The 19,087-nt window shown below is 50.0% G+C and overlaps 1 protein-coding gene across 2 annotated transcripts in view; it reads left to right on the top strand.

Annotated features, from left to right (window-relative positions):
- Rcan1 (regulator of calcineurin 1) overlaps window positions 1–18,818 on the top strand; it is a 74,219-nt gene extending 55,401 nt beyond the window's left edge. Inside the window, exons 1-4 of one of the 2 annotated variants that reach the window (NM_019466.4) lie at window positions 10,691–10,873; window positions 13,333–13,506; window positions 14,744–14,903; window positions 17,141–18,818. In NM_019466.4, coding sequence (NP_062339.2) covers window positions 10,787–10,873; window positions 13,333–13,506; window positions 14,744–14,903; window positions 17,141–17,316 — 597 coding nt within the window. In that variant the 5' untranslated portion in view covers window positions 10,691–10,786 and the 3' untranslated portion in view covers window positions 17,317–18,818. Of the gene's footprint in view, window positions 1–10,690; window positions 10,874–13,332; window positions 13,507–14,743; window positions 14,904–17,140 lie in introns of those variants that run through there. The other variant, NM_001081549.2, reaches the window with a different exon arrangement.
- Window positions 18,819–19,087: the final 269 nt, after the last annotated feature.

Genomic DNA, 19,087 nt, shown 5'->3' with positions numbered 1-19,087 from the left:
AAACTTGGAATTCCCCCATCTCAGTCTCCAAAGGCTTGGGATTACAGGCCCGTGCCACCGTGCTAGAATGTCTCACACTGAGTCTGATCTCAGGAAGAGCCAGGTCCCTTTGAGAGGCTCCCCTGCATAATCTCCAGAAGTGACTTCATCTAATCACAGAACAGAAGCAAGCCTTCCTAGTTAAAGCTCCAGGAAATGCAGGCCATGACACCAGGTGCCACATTAGGGTTTCTCCCTACTGCAGTAGAAGAGGCATAAATCACATTTCCCATAGGCCCCATTTCCCCAGGTAGTGGCCATGATGCTTGCTAGCAACTGATGTCTGAGAAGAGTACTTACTTCTGCTGACTGGACAAGCATTTGGCTTAAACTGTTCTACCTCACAGAGAAGGGAAGTGCAGCTGAGAGCACTTCAGCCAGCACACGAGACTACTACCTCACAAGTACTGGACAGTCAGCCTGGGTCTGGGCCAGTCATGCCAGAGTCTAGCTGCAAATCTCATTGTGTACAACCTGGCAAGCTGCAGTTGACGAGGAACTGCTAGTGGGAAGGGCTAGAGCCTGGTCATATCCAGGCCTTGGCCACTCAGCATGCTAACCTCAGAACTACCCATCCAGACATGCACACCCTTAGTCCCAACACTGGAGAGGCAGAGGCAGGCAGATCTCTGTAAGTTTAAGGCCAGTCGGGCTATATAACGAGACCCTTCCAAAATAGAAGCGAGGTCGGGGTATAGAAGCGATGTCTCAGTTCTCGTGAGCACCAGCTACTCTATGGTTATGCCTTCCACACACAAAGCTCAGCAAAGCCTGCTCTTGAATTCACACGGGTGGAAAAGCAGTGCAGGCTGACCCTCCGTGCTTGCTTCCCATCTGATTAGCTGCAACTCTTGCCTCGTGAGCACGGCTGGGAAAGGCCCCCTTACTGTTGCTGCAGAAGGATGAACGTTCAGTGCTTAAAGAGAAAGCAGTGAGTGTTACTCCCGAGTTTCCATCTCTGCAGAGGCATCTTCCTGGATTTTGCTTGGCCCAGAGGCTGCACGGAGCCTCTGTTACATTCCAGATGCCGCACATCGCTTACATTCTAAGAGCAAGCATCCTGAAGCGTGTACATGGCTTTTTACCTTTCCAAGTGAGTGAAGTAGATGAGCTTTTCAGAAAAGCAGCTGGCTTCTTAGATTCTGCATGAAATATCAGCTTTTCAGATAGGAATGAGAAAAGCAAAGATGTATTTTTTTCCTATCCATTTGAAATCTAACCCTAGTCTCAAATCTTTTATCTACAGAACGTACTGTCGTTGCACTGGTTGACTGAGTTGGGTTCATCACCTAGTGGACTTAGCCTTTGTAGACCCCTGTCACCTCATCCCTGAACACCTATGCATCTCTTTAGAGTCTCACGTGTGCACATTCATGTGTACCTACATGCCTGTGGCAGTCAGAAGCCAGCCTTGGATACTCTTCTGTAGCCCCTTTTCCAAGGCAGGGATTTTTACCGCCCTGTTGCCCAGTGGGATAGGCCAGCCGGCCAGTGAGCACTAGCATCCATCTCTCCCCACCACCCAAGTGCTGAGATTACAAATGTGCATCACCACGCCCAGCTTGGTGTTTGTTGTTTGTTTGTTTTGTTTTTCTCTTCTCATCATGTGTTCTTGGGATTGAACTCTGATCCTCATGATTGCTAAGTGAGAACTGTACCAACCAACCGAGCTGTTTCCCAGTCCTTCCATATTCCCTTGTCACCCAGCCTTCAGTCCTGTCTTCCAAGCTGCAGTGCTAACCCCTGTATGTGGACAAAAATTGTGCCGTAGGCATTTGGAGCCCCTAGTAAACTATTGGGTCCTGTACTGCACCCTTGGTAATGGCTGAGTGTTTTCTGACTGATTTGGCTGGGAGCTACTGGAAGGAGTTACTATGCATGCATCCCCCCTACAGATCTCCACAGAGACTGTGACTGGGGCTCTGTGCCCTTCAGGGAATGCTTGCGAAGGAGTTGCAGTGTTCTAGGGTACATAGCTTGGTCTCCCCTTAACATTAGTGGAAGAAACCAATCATCATGTAGTGAGTGCTAAGAATCTCGGGTTCCTTTACACGGTGTGTGATGGAGCAAGCATGATCCCAGCATGCTGTGCTCCTTAGTTCTTATTGACAATTTGTCACAAGCTAGCGTCACCTGGGAAGAGGGAACCTCAACCGAAGCATTGTGTCAATCAGATTGGTCTGCGGGGCACCTCTGTGAAAGGCTGACTTGATTAATGATCAAAGTGGGAGTGCTCAGCCCACTGTGGGCGGCACCATCCCTATGGATGTGGGCCTTGGCTTCATAAGCAATCTAGCAGAGCAGGAGCCTACAAGCAAGACAGTAAGCAATGGCCTCCATGTTCTCCACTTCCATTTCTGCTTGAGAGCCTGCCTTGACTTCTCTCAGTGAAAGATTGTGACCTGAAATAAACCTTTCCTCCACAAGTTGCTTCTGGTCATGCCATTTATCACAGCAACAGAAAAGCAAGCTAGAACGTGCACCAGGTCTTTAACAAGTGATGGTCGGATGGAGACATTGATCATTTTCTTCCTTAGAGACTTGAAAGCATGACTGATGTAGGTCCTGGACTTTGGGCCCTGGGAGTTTTCCTCTGCAGCTGACTTCTTGCCTGGAATTTTCCCTTTAGCAATACATTCCTTTGGAGTTGAGACTTTGATCTCCAGAATTTGCTGATTAAATACAAATTCTCTTGGAAGGCCTTGTACATTAAACAGCTGTTATCATTAGTGCTGTAATGGGGAAAGTTTGTTGGGTAACATTCCAGACTTGTTAGAAGGGTGATTCCAAGGAAGGAGCCAGGCAGAGAGAGACAGAGGCAGAGACAGAGACAGAGACAGAGGCAGAGACAGAGACAGAGACAGAGATGATCCCAGTGCCTTAGAGAAGTGGAAACAGAGATGAGCAGGGAGAGATTCAAGAGCAGAGCCCACACAGTGGCCCCTCCAGCCCAGCGGGTGTTAGACCCTCACTGCTGGCCTCACACTGGTGTCTGCGGAATGTTCTGTGCTCTGAGGTCTGCCCACACTTACGCAGAGCCTGGTCCAGCCACCTACGGCACATCACCCGAGAGAATCAAGTGACCGTTCCCTGGCCCCGATTGTACTGCAGACACCTCAGCCAATACAGTTCATTAACTAAAGATGGTTCACAGAACAGGTTTTTGTTGTTGTTGCTGGTGTTGGTGGTTTGGTTTGGTTTGGTCTTTCTGTGTGTCTTTTTTGTCTTTAGTAAAATAAATAGTTCTAGTAAAATTTTGGTTTAAAAACGGGATTTTTAAAAAATCAGTAGCGAGCAGGGCATAGTGGCGCACGCCTTTAATCCCAGTACTTGGGAAGCAGAGGCAGGCGGATTTCTGAGTTCAAGGCCAGCCTGGTCTACAAAGTGAGTTCCAGGACAGCCAGGGCTACACAGAGAAACCTTGTCTCGAAAACAAACAAACAACCCCCCCCAAAAAAACAAAAACAAACAAACAAAAAATCAGTAGTTAAGCAGTCGTAGCACACGGCTTTAATCCCAGCACTTGGGAGTCAGAGGCCGGCAGGTCTCTGAGTTCAAAACCTGTCTGGTCTACAGAGAGAGTTCCAGGACAGCCAGAGCTACACAGAGAGACCCTGTCTTGAAAAAGAAAGACAGAAAGACAGAAAGAAAGGGAGAGAGGGAGGGAGGGAGGGAGGGAGGGAGGACAGAACAGAAGGAAGACTAGGGGAGAAGGAAGGGAAGGGAAGGGAATCGAAGGGAAGCCAAGAGAAGCGAAGGGAAGAGAAGCGAAGGGAAGGGAATCAATGACTGACAATACAGAATAAAACCACCAGGCATGGACTGGGCTAACAGCTCAGTCTGTAATGAACTTGTCTTGCAAGCATGAGGACCTGAGTTCAATCCCCAGAAGCCACACACAGCAAGCTGGGTATGGTGATGTATGCTGTGAGCCTAGGACTGGGTGGGGCAGAGCCCAGTGGATCCCTGGGACTCTGGCTAGCCAGCCAAACCTACTTACTGAATTTCAGGCCAATGAGAGTCCTTGTTTCATGACTACAAGGTGGTTAGGACCTGAGGCACTAACTACAGCTGGTATTATGTCTGTGGTCTATGCACACATACATGTGCACCCATGTGAACACACACAAGACCAAAATTATGGGGAATTTTAGCTAATAAACATAGTATAAAATTAATGGCCATAATACTGAATCAGTCTTCTAACCTTGAACTTTATGTAGCATATCTGTTAACCTTGATTACTAAAGTATAGCATCCAGTAAGGGAAGGGAAGAAACAAAAGCTTTGTTGTTATTCAAAACTTAGTTAATATGCACTGTGGAAATTTTGTAAATCTAATAAGCCAAGAAAGAAAACAGCCGTCTTCCTTATTATTTGTTTACTGTATTCTTTTCTTTACCAAACTGTCACAACTATTAATAATTATCACTAACAATGATTTGACAGTAAACCTTAGCATCGTTTAATATTAAACATTTTCACTCCTTCTTAAGTAGCTTTATTCTCTATTGAATGGATTTAGCATCTTTACTTTTTCTTTCCCTAAATGCATTTTAACATCTTCTCATTTTTATTGTCTGGTCATTAGTTAGATGTTCGTTTGCCCAAAGGGGCAAGTGTTCGTCTTCACCCACTGCCATGAGTTTTGTTCCTAGGAGGGAGCTGTTGGGTCAGCGTGAGGGTTTTAATGGGCACTAATGAGAGCTCAGACTCGCTTTATCCACCTCCCTTCAAGACACTTACTTAGGGAGACGAGCTAATGGCTCGTGGGTGCCAGCGGCTTTCTTGTGGTTTAAACAATGCCGTAGTTGTCAGAATTTTCAGATGATTTAAAAAAACAAAAACAAAAAACAAAAAACTTCCCAACTCTTTGAACTCCTGTCTTGTTTGGTAGGCCGGTACTCTCGATGTCCCTTCAGGAATGAAGATTTGTCCCTGGCTGCCTTCAGTCATCACCCTCCTTAGAAATCACTTGAGCTGAGGGCAGCCACGGTAGCCACTGTGTGGCCTGACAACACGGAGCAACAAGGGCCGTCATGCCTGCTCCAGTGAGAGGCGTCCACGAGGACCAGGACCACAGGCTAGCTCTCCATCTGCGTGGTCCTGGCCCCTCCTCTTACCCACAAGCCTCCTCACACAAGAACTTCTTTTGTAGGGAAATCAGGCATCCAGGCAGCTGACTGGATAGTGGGTTGGTTGAGCTGACGAAGTTGATCGCTGTAGGTATGAAATACTTCCCTCCCATGGTTGCTAAGGGGCTGCTGGGTCTCCATAACCATTTCTCAGAAGAACCCGGGTGGCTCACCCTAGAGGATGTTATTTAAAAACATAAAGCCAGGTTGAATGGGCTTCACAGTTACTTTCAACCTAAGATGATTTACTAAATATGTCCTACATCTTTACAGAAACAAACAGTTTAAAGTGTTATCTTCTCAAGATGACCTTAAAAAAACCAAACTTTAAAAATCCTGGGACCTGGGAACTTGGCTCAGCAATTAAGAGCACTTACTGCTCTTAGCAAGGACGCAGGCAGGTTCAGTTCCCAGCACTCACATGGTGACTTAGAACCATCAGTAACTCCAGCTCCAGGGGACTTGATGCCTTTCTCTGGCCTCCGTGGACACTGGCACATATCCACATACATGTGGACACGGGGTACATGTGTGGTGCACTGTCTTTATATGTGCAGATAAAACATTCATCCAAGTAAAATGAATCTTTAAAAAAAATACAAGCCTCCTCCTGTGAACCACTTTCAGCCTTCTCTCTCTCTCTCTCTCTCTCTCTCTCTCTCTCTCTCTCTCTCTCTCTCTCTCTCTCTCTCTCTCTCTCCAGGGTTTCTCTGTGCAGTCCTGGCTGTCCTGGAACTCACTTTGTAGACCAGGCTGGCCTCGAACTCAGAAATCCGCCTGCCTCTGCCTCCCAAGTGCTGGGATTAAAGGTGTGCGCCACCACGCAGCCCCTCTCTCTTGAGACAAGGCCTCACTGTGTAGCTCTGATTGGCCTGGAACTTGGTTTGTTGAACAGTATGGCCTTAAACTCATAAAGATCCCCCTGCCTCTGCCTCTCAAGTACTGGGATTAAAGAGTTAAAGACCCCCAGCAGCACCCTGGCTGTACTCTGTCTTCTAATAACAGGACTTCCTGCTTCCATTCATTGCAAGCTAATTCTGTGGAGACCTATAAATGTAGGGTCCTGATTTTCAGCCACTGTCTCCTCCATTGTGGAACCCCCGAGAGAAAGAACGTGAAGGACAGCACAGGGTTGGGTGTTATTTGGGCACAGTTTACAGAGCACAGTCCATTTTCTCAGAAAAAGAATGGTGACTTGGCTTGTGTCTGCAGGGACTTGTGGTAGCTTGTGCTGCAAGGACTTATGGGAGCTTTACTGCAGGGACTTATGGGAGCTTTGCTGCAGGGACTTGTGGGAGCTTTGCTGCAGGGACTTGTGGGAGCTTGTGCTGCAGGGACTTGTGGGAGCTTTGCTGGAGGGATTTGCTTGTATCCTAATGGATTAGGAAGCAGAGTTGGTCCTGAAGGAGAGGTGGACTTAACCCTCAAAGGCCCTCCCACTAGCCTATGTTCCTCAGCTAGGTCGCACCTCCTAATGGCTCCTTAGCCTTCCAGAACAGTGCCACATGAGCCTGTGTTTAAACATTTCTCTTTCAAATGGCAACATAATTTCTTACTGGGGATTGCTATTGGAACCAATAGTGGTTTCTGTACAATTGAGTGGTGTCTCGGACATCCCCATCCCCTTGACTGTCTTATAATTCCCTGGAGCTTACAGTATGTTTTCAAGAGTGAAAGACCATTGTTCAAGTGCCCAGCAAGTCACTAAAGAGAGTGGCATCCCTGTGACTGGGCTCTAGAAATGAGAAGTGAATAAACACTTCTAAAGACCTGCTGTCAGAGGTTGACAGGGACAGAACTCTATAGGCAGGGCAGTGCAAGCCGTGGGATGGCCAAGCTGCCCTGCCTGTACTTACAGCACCCCACCCAGTGAGATACCCATGGGTAGTGCCACTGGGACACTAGTATTGGAGAATATCAGTATGTCAGAAGGTCATCCACATAGCTCAAACCACACAGGGCTCATAGCTGTATAGCCATAGCCTCTCCCTGTTCTACCAGAAAAATCAGAAATTCGTTTCTGCATGAAAGCTCCCAGTTTGTAAACATTAGCAACCACTTTTCTTCAGGTGATGAGGGTGGCTGCCACAGGGTGGGAACGACTAACCAGGCCATTGTGCTGAGGGAGCAAGGACAGCTCTGGGTCTCACACATTCTAGTTCAGGGCATGAGCCCAACTCTCTGACATGTAAACATCGGCTTCCCTCTGTAACTTGATGGGAGCCTCCTGGTTTCCCTAAAGTTGCAGTGGGATTGTGTTTGTCATATGACACAGTTGGCTGTCCCCAGCACTTTCCCATCATATGTCACCCTCCTGAAGGATGAGGGAGCATGGGACGGCATATTTCGGCATGCAGCGTATCGGACTTGAAAGTAGTCCGGTAGAGGAGGAAGCAGGAAGGACCTGAGGACGGGGTGTGTGCTGCTTCCGCCTCAGACCTGGAAGGCAGCCATTGGCGGTGATGGAGACAGCAGGGAAGGCCACACAGCACATTCCTCGCAGGTCCTACTTCTGAGCTGCCTCCCAGATCTGAACCTCAGTGTGTAGCCTAGGCTGTTCTGGGTCTCATGATTTAGCCAAAGATAACTGTGAATTTCTTATCCTCCAGCCTCCACCTTCCAAGAGCTGGGATTACAGGCGTGTGAGACACTGGTGCATGCGAGGGGGGGGGGTGTCAAACCCAGGGCTGAGGGGCACCCAGCCCTGAGGCTGGGTTTTCTGTCTAGTGTTGGGGAGTCACAGATTCTAGCCCGGCCTTCCTGCTCTCCTGAAGCAGCTTCCCTTCTTAGTGACTGCCAGTTCCTCTCCAGGCCTCAGTGCAGTGTCTGTGTCCCCAGGCTGCCTGAAGGAAACTTCCAGAGGTTTTCTCAATCCTGAAGAGAGCAGGAATGAGCTGCTGCCTGGGAGAGACAGGCTGAGGAGAGGCCCCGCCAGAAAGCAGCTCACACTCAGGGAGACAAAGGGATGGGATGGACTTGTTGGAAAGATTGAGTTGAGGATTGGGAAAGCCATTTGACACCTGGATGAAGGAAGACAGCCATGTGGGTGAGCCCGCAGGGGAGGTGGGTGTCAGCGGGCGTGGCCAGGGTCCCCACTGGCAGCAGCCCAGGTTTTGTGTGAGATTGAAGCATCTGCCTTTGGGTGAGACTGCATCAGAGCAGAAGGTAAAAGTCGTAGGAGCAGGTCGAGTCTGGAAAGAACAGGCAAAAGGAGCTGACAGGATGACTAAGCATTGGCTCTGGCCTTGTCATCTCTAAATCAGCCCTGCCTCCCTTAATCCGAAGTGATATCAGAGCTGCCTCCCTTAATCCGAAGTGATGGTCTCCAGGTTGTGAGAAACCTCTGACAGCCCGTGGCTGTTTCTCAAACTTTGCAAGCAGTGTTTTCCAAGAAGTTACAGGGGAACGGTGATCTTTATGTGCCCAGGAAAGATTGCATTAATAAAGAAATAGGATTCCAAGTACCGCTCCTGCAGCAGCCCTCCCCCTCCCCACAGCCCCTGCAGCAGCCCTCCCCCTCCACAGCTCCTGCAGCAGCCCTACCCTCCCCACAATTCCTGCAGCAGCCCTCCCCCTTCCCACAGTTCCTGCAGCAGCCCTCCCCTCCCCACAATTCCTGCAGCAGCCCTCCCCCTTCCCATAGTTCCTTCAGCAGCCCTCCCCCAGCTCCTGCAGCAGCCCTCCCCTCCACAGCTCCTGCATTATCCCTCAGATCTTGGTAAGCATCCTTCTGAGAGCACTGTCTATGAGTCTGCACTAACAGACTTCCAGGTGCCCTGGTTTTTCAGTTCCCTAGTGAGTTTGTAGACTGGCAGGGTAGACATATAGGGCACATCAAAAGGCTCTTGGTGGCATATTTTCTTCCCCTACTTTTCCCTCTGCTGGAGAATCAGAGAGTCTGTCTGCAGGCTCCTATGAGACCCTCTAAGCAGCAATGTCCATTTTACCTCGTAGACTTGATTCTCCTTGGAGCCCCCTGCCCCTCACCATGCTGTCTGAAACTTTTGCTAAGCTTGTTCTGGCGACAGTCTGCCTCAGAATCCTGGTGACTGACACGCACCTACTGCTCAGCATCCCAAACCGTTTTAGTATAAATTCATCGAACTCTTTTAGGGTTGGCAGCCCTGGGTAATCTGGCAAAGCAAACACCGTGGCTGGTTTCTTACAAAACCCCACGGTTGGCAGCAAGGCGCCAGGCTCCGAAATTAAGCAACATTTGTTCATCTGAGAAGACTTCCGTGTGTGTGTGTGTGTGTGTGTGTGTGTGTGTGTGTGTGTGTGTGTGTGTAGGGATTAATGTGTCCTGTTTGTTCCGGTCACATATATTGTTCATAATTACTGGCTAACTTGAATAGTACTTTGAGTAAAGCTTTCAGTGTGAAAGGTTTGGCTTAACTTGTGGACACTTAAAAGCTGACACTCCACCTAGCCTAGAGAAGACCTTCAGGTGATAACGCGATGGGGGTGGGGGAGCTGACTGACTGATTCAGACTGGTAGTTACAAGTAGGCTTGGGGCTCTCTGGACAGAAGGGGGTGGGTGTCATCTGCGGTCTGGCACCCCCATCCCTCGCAGGCACAGGCCTGGCCGGACATGCTTATTGGTTATAAGCTGCATTCTTTCCATGTCTTCCTCCTTTTCTGATAAAAAGAAAAAGCATTTAGCTGTGGAACAGGACCCCCCTCAGGTTTAGAACCCAGATTTTCTGTCAGACCTGTTCTGTGGCAAGTGCGCCACCGTCCTCTGCCTTCTAGGACATTCTTTGCTTGGATTCCTTGAGCCCTTTAGGAAACCCACAAATGCTGCCCATCCCTGGCCCTGCAACTACAGAAGGGACGTTTTCACAGGAAGATCTTGGGTGCTCTTCCATCATCCGCTGAGTGCTGGGCTTTTCATCCAGTGAACCACATGCAGAGCTGGTAAAAGCGCTGCACTTCAAAACAAACCCGACTTTCCCCATTTTCCTTAAAAAACAGCTCACTGACCAAGACAGATTTCAAAATGTTTCTCTGATGCCCAGCAAGACACATCAGTTGAGGTTTTTCAGGAAATAACAGGGCTAGCAAGACTTGCCAGGTCTCTCAAAGCCTCAGGACTCCCTGGAGGCTAATAGCTGTTTACAGCCACAGACCTTCGTCCCTCCTTTGTAACATTTTCCATCTTAAGCAGGGCTCGCCCCCATTCAGCCCCAGAAGCACGTTGTCTGGGCGGCTGAGTGGAATTACTACCAGTGGGAACTATGCCGCAAGAGGGGCGGTAAAGCTTCCAGGCTCAGCAAACCTTAGCGCCTTTTCCACCCTCCCGAGCAGAGGTAATTAGCATAGGGAAAATGACTAAGGTGTTGACGTCACCTCTTTCCAGTAGAAATTTACACTCTGTCCCCGTCTGCCCGAGGGCATGCGGGACCTGACTCAGGAATTTGCTGTCTAAACAGGACGCTCTGGAAGCCAAGCCCTCCCCGCCCCCAGGGGGCTGGCTCTCCGCGGAGCTTTTTAAGCTGCGGCTGGAGAAAGGACCCGTGGTCTCGCTCGTTCTCTTGCAAAGGAACCTCCAGCTTGGGCTTGACTGAGAGAGCGAGTCGTTCGTTAAGCGTCTGCCCCGTGAAAAAGCAGAATGCATTTTAGGGACTTTAGCTACAATTTTAGCTCCCTGATTGCTTGTGTGGCAAACGATGATGTCTTCAGCGAAAGTGAGACCAGGGTAAGCCTTCTGACAAACTGTGATTTCTGAGCATTTTCCAAGCACGAGGCTAATCACAATTAGCCGAAATACTCAGGGGTGGGTGGCTCTCCCCTGGGGGTTTATCAAGTAAGCCCCAGAGTATTTATAGCCTTGAAAATCAGAAGCTGTTGCCTCAAGAATTAACTGGGATTGGATCTGGGGAGAGCGACTTTGAATGCTCCCAGGTTCCTTGCGCGGGAGGTGCGGACATTGTGTGTGGCCATACCGAGCTCTGTGAATTCCGGAGGGAAGCTCCTTCCAGCTCTTGCGCCTGGAGTCCCTCGTGGGAAATGAATACTGTGAATGGATCGCCTGTGTACAGTAATGGCAAGGGTCTGCCTCCAGCTTCCAGGTCTTTCTGAGTAGAGAAAAAAATGGAGACAAAGTAAATATTAGAACTCAGTATAGGGTGAGCGAGCGGCTCTCACCCAAGTGATTATCACGTTAATCACCATGTAACGTGAGAGGTTCCCCATCGGGTGCTACCAAGCCATCTAACTGATCTTTAATAAGAATCATAGATGAATGGATACTGAATATGTTCTGGGTTTTAGTGGGGATGGTGTTTGTGTGCTATGCTTTATATTTAAGACATATTAGGTCCTGTAGAAGGTTTGATTATTGTTAGCTAATTGTGTATGATGTTTGAGAAACTGGGACAGTAGTTCTTGAACTTGATGGTAGAATACACTGTATTCATAGACAAACTACAGACTTGGTATGCTGAGTGTTTTTAGCCTGGTAAGTGAAGCCATTCAATTGTTCCTTAATTACGTAGAGATACGATACGACTGTCACTGCTGGTTACCTACTATTAGAACAAATAAGATTATTTCATGAGTGTGTGGCGGTGTGGATTAGGTAAGAGTGTGTGTTCTCTGGTGCTTTGGCTCTGAGCCCTGACTTGCATTCTAAAAATATTCACCAAAGTCATCTCTCCCAAATTCTGAATCATAACTTCAAAACTACACAGTTAGTCACAGTGCCTATTGATGAGGTCATGTGTAATCTCAGCTTTACCAAGAAGCCCTTAAGCCAGAAACTCACCCAGTGCCCAAGAGAGATGGAAAAGAGACATGGCCCAGCCAGCGACATCCAGGTCAGCCCTGCGTTCTCCACACCCACCTCTGCAGAGCCCCTAGTGGGGACACAGAAGTGCTCCCAGGATGAAGAAAAGCAGGGGAAGTACTGAGAGCAAGGTGGGGAGACCTGCAGGCTCCTTCCTCTGCCTCCTACCTCAGAGAGGAGAGGGCTCATGTGTAGGCCATTATTAGGCCTTTATTCCCAAAGATGGCTGACTCAGGAACCCCATCCCACCCCCACCCCCACCCCTGCTCCCTTCTCCACTTCCCTCCGTTCGTTTCCAGGACAGGCTGTGAACAGTGTACCCTCTTGTGCCTCAGGTGTTCTGTGCTGAGAACACCTCTCAGGATGCAGGATCTCTGCCAGCCGCCTTCTCAACTCCCCTCCTTTCAGAAGTTCCCACAAATGGTCCAGGGTGTTTAGAGAGGAACTCAGAAAGCACCTGGCATGGAAAAGCTCACAGAATCTTCCCAGAGTCCCCAGGAGGTGCAGCCCCTCTTCTCCCCTCCCCACTCACTGTTGCAGGAGAGGGTGGGGCTCCCCAGCCTTTTCCAGGAGGCTGATGAGGTTTTTCCAGAAGCCAAGAGCCAAGCTTGTAATCCCCGAATCTGGGCTTTCCATGCTAAGAGCTCATGATATTTCATAATTCTCAGCAGCCCTTACAACACCAGGGTGAGCCGATCCACCTGCATGAAAGCCACAGCTGGGCAGAGGGCCCATTTGCACCGTGTTCAATCTTAAACCAGTATTCTTTCTTCAGAGAGTTAAAAAGTAACAGACTGAGATAAACCCACCCTGCAGTTCCGGAGAGCTCCCTGTAAGGCCATTGTTCCTTGTTCTTCAGTTTATCTAAAAGCTCTTCCTCTCTCCCCCCCTTCAAGTCTGCCGCAGGGCCTTGGGACCTTAAGAAATCCTGGAAGGACGCAGTCTCCACTCTGGATGAAGTTGGCTAGTGGGTGGAAGTCATGGGATATTAGGCTTAGGATAACAAACACCCTGACTACCTCCTTGGGAAGTCTTGTCCCACGTCAGAAACTTGGGGTGGGGGTTACCAGGTGACTGAGAATCTTAGCTGAGGTGCAGAAAAGTTAGTTGCTCTCCTGGTTAGATGACTGTGGTACACTGAATCCTGCCTTCCATCCTCCTTATAAGCTCATCTGAGTGAGTCTAAATGAGGCTCGTGTGTCTGTCTGTGTGCAAGGCCTCATGACAGACAGCGAAGCCCTTTCCTTAGCAGGGCAGACTGCTCTCTAACACAGACATTCAGCGTCCCTGAAGTGACCGATCACTCACTTCTTCATCAAGGACAGTGACTGAGGACACACTGAATTTTAAACCCTTTTATTATTTTTCAGGCCAAATTTGAATCCCTCTTCAGAACATATGACAAGGACACCACCTTCCAGTATTTTAAGAGCTTCAAACGTGTCCGGATAAACTTCAGCAACCCCTTATCTGCAGCCGATGCCAGGCTGCGGCTGCACAAGACCGAGTTCCTGGGGAAGGAAATGAAGTTGTATTTTGCTCAGGTAAGTGTGTTCATTGTGAAGCGGGTTCCTCCCGGCAAAGCACCTTATACATTGGAAACCTAGAGGTCACCTCAAAACAGACAGGATTCCAACCTTGAGTTCTTAAGGTCTCCCTGCTGTGTAAAGGGATCTGGTGAAGGGGACAGTAAGCCTGGACCTTCCTGGGTTAAACCGTGAAGGAAGGAGAGCAAGCTTCCCTTGGTCACCAGAAAGCTTAGGGATTTGGAGGGGAGAAGAGGGCATCGCTGCCCCCCTCCCTGCACACTAGTCAGCTTCACTGGGACTAGGCCAGCGACCTGTCAAGAGCTGTCTCAAGCCAGTGCAGGTTCTCCACGCCTCACCTTGTAAGCCTGTATTCAGATCAGCACAGGGCTGTCAGTCGGGGCAGGGGTGAGGGTCATCACATGGTTGAGACTCTTAGCTGAGGGGCAGAAAAGGGGGCTGTGGATGAGTTGTCCATTGTTCTGCCAACCTCGGGGACACCTTCAAGGCAGCTCCCAACTTCCATGTGACTGTAACGGGGACTGGTAGATCGCAGCTTCTCGTTGTTATCCCCAAGGTAATGTCAGTCCTTGCCAGGCTCTGAAGCCGCTTCCTTTCTTCTCAGTTGTCTACACTCACTTCCTGCCAGCTTAGGGCCAGCGGAGTCCTGTGGAGTGTGGCTCATGGCCCTCACCTCTCGGTAATGGTAGATTTTGACCATGAAATACCCTCTGTGGCTCATGTATTTGAATACTTGGGTCCTCTGTGGTGCAGTTTTACAGTTAGGGAACTTTAGGAGGTGGGGCCTCCCTAAAGGAATGAGATCCCCGAGGCAGACTCTGAGGGGTTAGAGCCCAGCCCCTTGTCAGATTGAAGCTCTTTGCTTCCTGGTTGGCACCATGTAACAGGTTACCACAGGCTTCTGCAGCCTCTAGCTACCATGACATCCGTCTTTTCTGCCTTCCCTATGATGGCTGCGCACTCTCGAACTGTGAGCCAGGATAAGGCCTTCCCGCTTTGGTTTTCATCCAGGGCTGTCATAGACACTTGAAAAGTTTACCCAACACAGGCACCAAATCCGGAATTCAGTCCTTCCTTCACCTCTATACAGACCACATTTCTGCTTCTTGGAATCGTACCTGGTCCAGAGCCTGACCATCGGTCTGCCCTTCCATGCTTGCCTTCCAGAAGCTTCCATGAACTGTCGTGACCTCGCTCGCTTGCTGCATAATGATGAACTCATTTCTCTCCTCAGACTTTACACATAGGAAGTTCACACCTGGCTCCGCCCAATCCCGACAAACAGTTCCTCATCTCCCCTCCGGCCTCTCCTCCCGTTGGCTGGAAACAAGTAGAAGATGCCACCCCCGTCATAAATTACGATCTTTTATATGCCATCTCCAAGCTGGGGCCAGGTAAGCAGCACCCTCAGGTGGGAAAGTGTCGGGAGGTGTGGAGAGACTCTCTGGGGTCCCCAGGCCTCACGCGCCCCCATGCTGTCGTATGGTGTGACCCCTGCGTTATTCCACATTGCTGCAGCTCGTGCTGGAGTGTGTGCCCCTTGGAGGATTCCAGGAGATGGTAGCAACCTGTGGGTTTGTGCACCACTGTCCCCCCCCAAGTGTCCCCCGAATCTATCCCTTCACCCAGCAGGCACACCTGTGTGGCTCACTCCAGGCCCCAGATCATGTTGTTCCAGGTGGGATGGGAAAGGGCAAACAGACCAACCTCTAGGGAGTCTCGTCAACTGTCATTCCTACTTCCGTACTGGGTGGGAGGGATGTGCGCATCTCTCACCCCACACAGCAAGCCGAATCAGCACTGCCCATCAGCCCCTCGTCATCTGAAGTTCCTTTAGGGCAAGGGTTTTATTTTCATGGCTCATCAGCAGAAAGATTACATTTCTGAGAACACAGCCTAAATGGAAATTCCTCCCGCGGTACAAACTGAGACTCACGTTACTAGTGCTAATTGTAGCATGAAGGTCAAAAGTGGAAACGGCCAGTGTGAGCAAGGAGACGGCTCAGCATGGCGGCTCTCAGCACAGTTGAGGGGTCTGTTGTCTGTGGATGTGTTATACATGGACACAGACCTCCATCTGCCGCAAGGGAACAGGCTGTTCCAGAGGCAGGAATTGAGGCGAGCCTTCTGTCTTTAAGAACCCAAACCAGAAATGAAGGGGCTGAAACATTCCTACCAGGGCCATGACAGAGTTCTCCACACCCAGAGCCAGCACACTTCAGTCAGCCTTCGGGGCTGCAAAGGCGGCTTGTGGAGAGCAGTCTGACCTTCATCCACGAAGTTAGTGCTGTGTGTGTCTGTGCGTGCCCGCAGCTCTCTACCTTTGGGCCAAGGGTAGATAGGTATAGAAACGCCCCCTCCACTTACAGTTTTCCCAGCAGCCCTCAACACTTGGGGAGAGCCGAGCTCCTTCGTTTTTTTAGCCTCATTGGTGGGGTAGAGAGGCCATGCTGCCTCGTTGTTCATGAGTTCTGTGCCTCCCACATCTATGGAGCAGACTAAAAAGCAGGCAGCCTCACCAAGCCGCTACAGCAGCTGGAAACTTAGCCGGTTTAACAACAGGGCTCAAACCCGGGCCTTGCATCTGCTGGCAAGCACCCCTTGTCTAGTCTACATCCCCAGCACCCTCCATTTGTAAATCTAGGTGGCATTTGTCAAGGTATGTATGTCATGAGCCCGCCGCTGGGCGTTTTGGATTTGTTCTCTCATGGAAATGGCCCCACCAATGCCTTTGCTGCCCCATTTACAGAGGAGGCGAAAGGCACAAAGAAGTGAGACAGCCCGGGGACAAGTCCTCATCCACTCACTCCCCACCATACACGGCCACTCCGCCATGCCACCTCCCCTCAGTGTCTAGTGCAGACCCCCTCAAGGGAAATCCCAGACCCTTCCTTTCCAGCCAGGTTTCTTGGTGACAGAAGGCCCATCCTAATCTTGCTATGCCACAGTGGTGTGAAGGTGCTTGAGCCTGGGCAAGCTCAGGCTAGCCCAGAAGAGCAAGGAGGGAGCGATAGATAGATAGATAGATAGATAGATAGATAGATAGATAGATAGATAGATAGATGGATGATGGTGTGGCTGAAGGTGTCACTTGGGCATGAAGCACTTGGCCTCCAGTGTCACATAAATCAGGCATGGTGGTGCAGAACCTCTGGTCCCAGCATCCAGAAGGTGAGGCAAGAGCAGCAGACATCTAAGGTCAAATGCAGCCATCAGTGAGTTCCAGGCAGCTCATACATAAACAATATAAAACCAAGGAAAGGATGTTAAGGTTGAGCAGATTCACCTGGGGCTCTCTGCTGCCATGCTCTGGAGCCCCACCTACAGGACATTTGTCTCCAGCAGTGGCATTTGCTCATGTTTTCTCTGTACTGATGCCTCCCATAACCTGCCCTTGGAGAATGCTGCTGGGAGCCCCTGGGTGGACATGAGAAAGGTTAGCGAACAGCGCTTGACTGAGAGCAATTCTGCGGTGCAAATGTTCTGTCTTGTGAATAAGTTATCCATGAGGAGGCACAAGGGCAGACTGTGTCTGGCCAAGCAAACCCTGGTGTCCCTCCAGGTCCCTGCCCTCCATGCTCAGGGACAAGCCGCGGTTACCACTCACCATGCTCTTGTCTCCTTCCCCCAGGAGAGAAGTATGAACTGCATGCAGCGACAGACACCACTCCCAGTGTGGTGGTCCACGTGTGTGAGAGTGACCAAGAGAATGAGGAGGAAGAGGAAGAGATGGAGAGAATGAAGAGACCCAAGCCCAAAATCATCCAGACACGGAGACCGGAGTACACACCCATCCACCTCAGCTGAACCGGCGCGCAGACTGAGACAGCGCTCTGAATCCCACGTGTGGGAAGGAATCTTTTACTGTGCAGGTGGCTGGCCGTGGCTTTGGAGGGAGCGGCCGTGACCACTGTGGCAGAAATTCCAGTTCATGATGCTCAGAAGAGAGTCAAGGCCTCCTCCCCTTGTTCTGATGCTGCCCCTCAGTCCATGTCCACGGCACCTGGGACTGTCTTGGGCCATTCACTGAATGTGTGGCAGTCACACAAGGACACTGGGGACATCCTGAGAAAACTGATAGTTCTTGTAATTGCTCATTTCTAGGTTCTGTTTTTGGCAAGGACAGGTTGACTGGTGGCCCAGGGAGAGATTTCTGTTTCCAACCAGAGTTCAGGGTGCAGCCCCCCCACTGGTAGGCAGAGGCACACCCCCCAAAGCCACCAAGTGTCCAGTGCAGAAAGGTGGTGGGACAACCCCCGAACCGTGTGGAATTGTCCTTCTCGTTCCTTCCCCATGGTCTGACGTTCATGCATGTGTATTACTGGGTCCCAGGACCAGCCTTTGTTCACGTAGGAAGTTACGCTGTTTTCCATCTTGGGAAGCCAGGAAAGTTCTGGAACACTCTTACCACGTGTCCTCGTTTTCTCTGCACATGGGGTCGAGGCTGGAGACATCCACACGTCACCCTGCCTGGTGCATTGTGTCACTTGTGCTTCCCTGCAAAAGAAGTTGATCTTGAGTCCCCAAGTAGAACTTAGCCTAACCTGTGGGAGAGCAGCAGGGTTGCTGCCAGCCGTCTGTCTGGGCTGGGAAGGTTTGGTGTGGGTGCTTGCGTTCAGCACCGGTCTCCGTTGTTTCCTTCATGTAGTGGTTTGTGTGTGAATTTCATCCCAGACAGTCTTTGGGAACTGTTGGTTGAGACAGTTTTTCACCCCCATTGAAACGTGAAGATAAACTTGTAAATACAGCCAAGAGCATATCTTAGTACCTGTCTGTACCTGGGTGGAAGTAGAGGGCAGAGGGAGTTTCAAGCTACCTGTGACTTGTGTGTGGTAGAGGTTACTGTCATGTGTTTAATGGGGTGAATCAGAGCATGTGGAGTCCGTCGTAGCCATGTGTTCCTAGAGGGACACAGTGCCTTTCCCCTTTCATCCAGATGACCACGACACTCGGTGAACATTTGAGAATTTCTGCTTTCCCAGTCATCGTGTGTGTGTCTGGTAAATAGGTATTCTATTTTGGTCTTACCATTGCCATTACAAAGTTTGTCACTCTGAATAACCTGATGCCAGTTAACAGTGCATGCTTTGGGGACTCCGGAGGTGGCTTCCCCTGGGGAGCAAATGGGTTGATGTTCTCCAAACCCTGTTTCCAGCGCTCGGTGGGAGGGAGCCCACAGGTGGGAGGCCATCCCGTTGCCGCCGGCCCAGTGTTTCTAGTTCTGCACTTTGAACCGGAGAGGCTAACCTCAAAGATATTTTTTTTAACTGCATTCTATAATAAATCAGCACAATATGCTCTTCTGGAGACGTTGTTGGTCGTTTTCTTTCTGGGACCAGTGTAGGAGGTCGCCGTCATGTACCAACTCCTACTTACAGCTCTGCATCAAGCGCACATCACTCAGGAAAGAGCCAAACAGATAACCGGAGTTAAAATTCTCAGCATCTCCTCTGTACAGGGGACAGACGATCTAATGATGTCAGCCCTGCTCACCGGCACCTCTGCTGAGCTGTTCCCTTGTTCACTCACTCCCTCCCTCCCTCGCTCACTCACTTGCTCGCTCAATCATAACTCATTC

Source organism: Mus musculus, chromosome 16 (assembly GCF_000001635.26).
Source record: "Mus musculus strain C57BL/6J chromosome 16, GRCm38.p6 C57BL/6J".
NCBI classification, from domain to species: Eukaryota; Metazoa; Chordata; class Mammalia; order Rodentia; family Muridae; genus Mus; species Mus musculus.
Note: the sequence above shows the minus strand (reverse complement) of the source record. Positions and strands in the feature narration are given on the sequence as shown.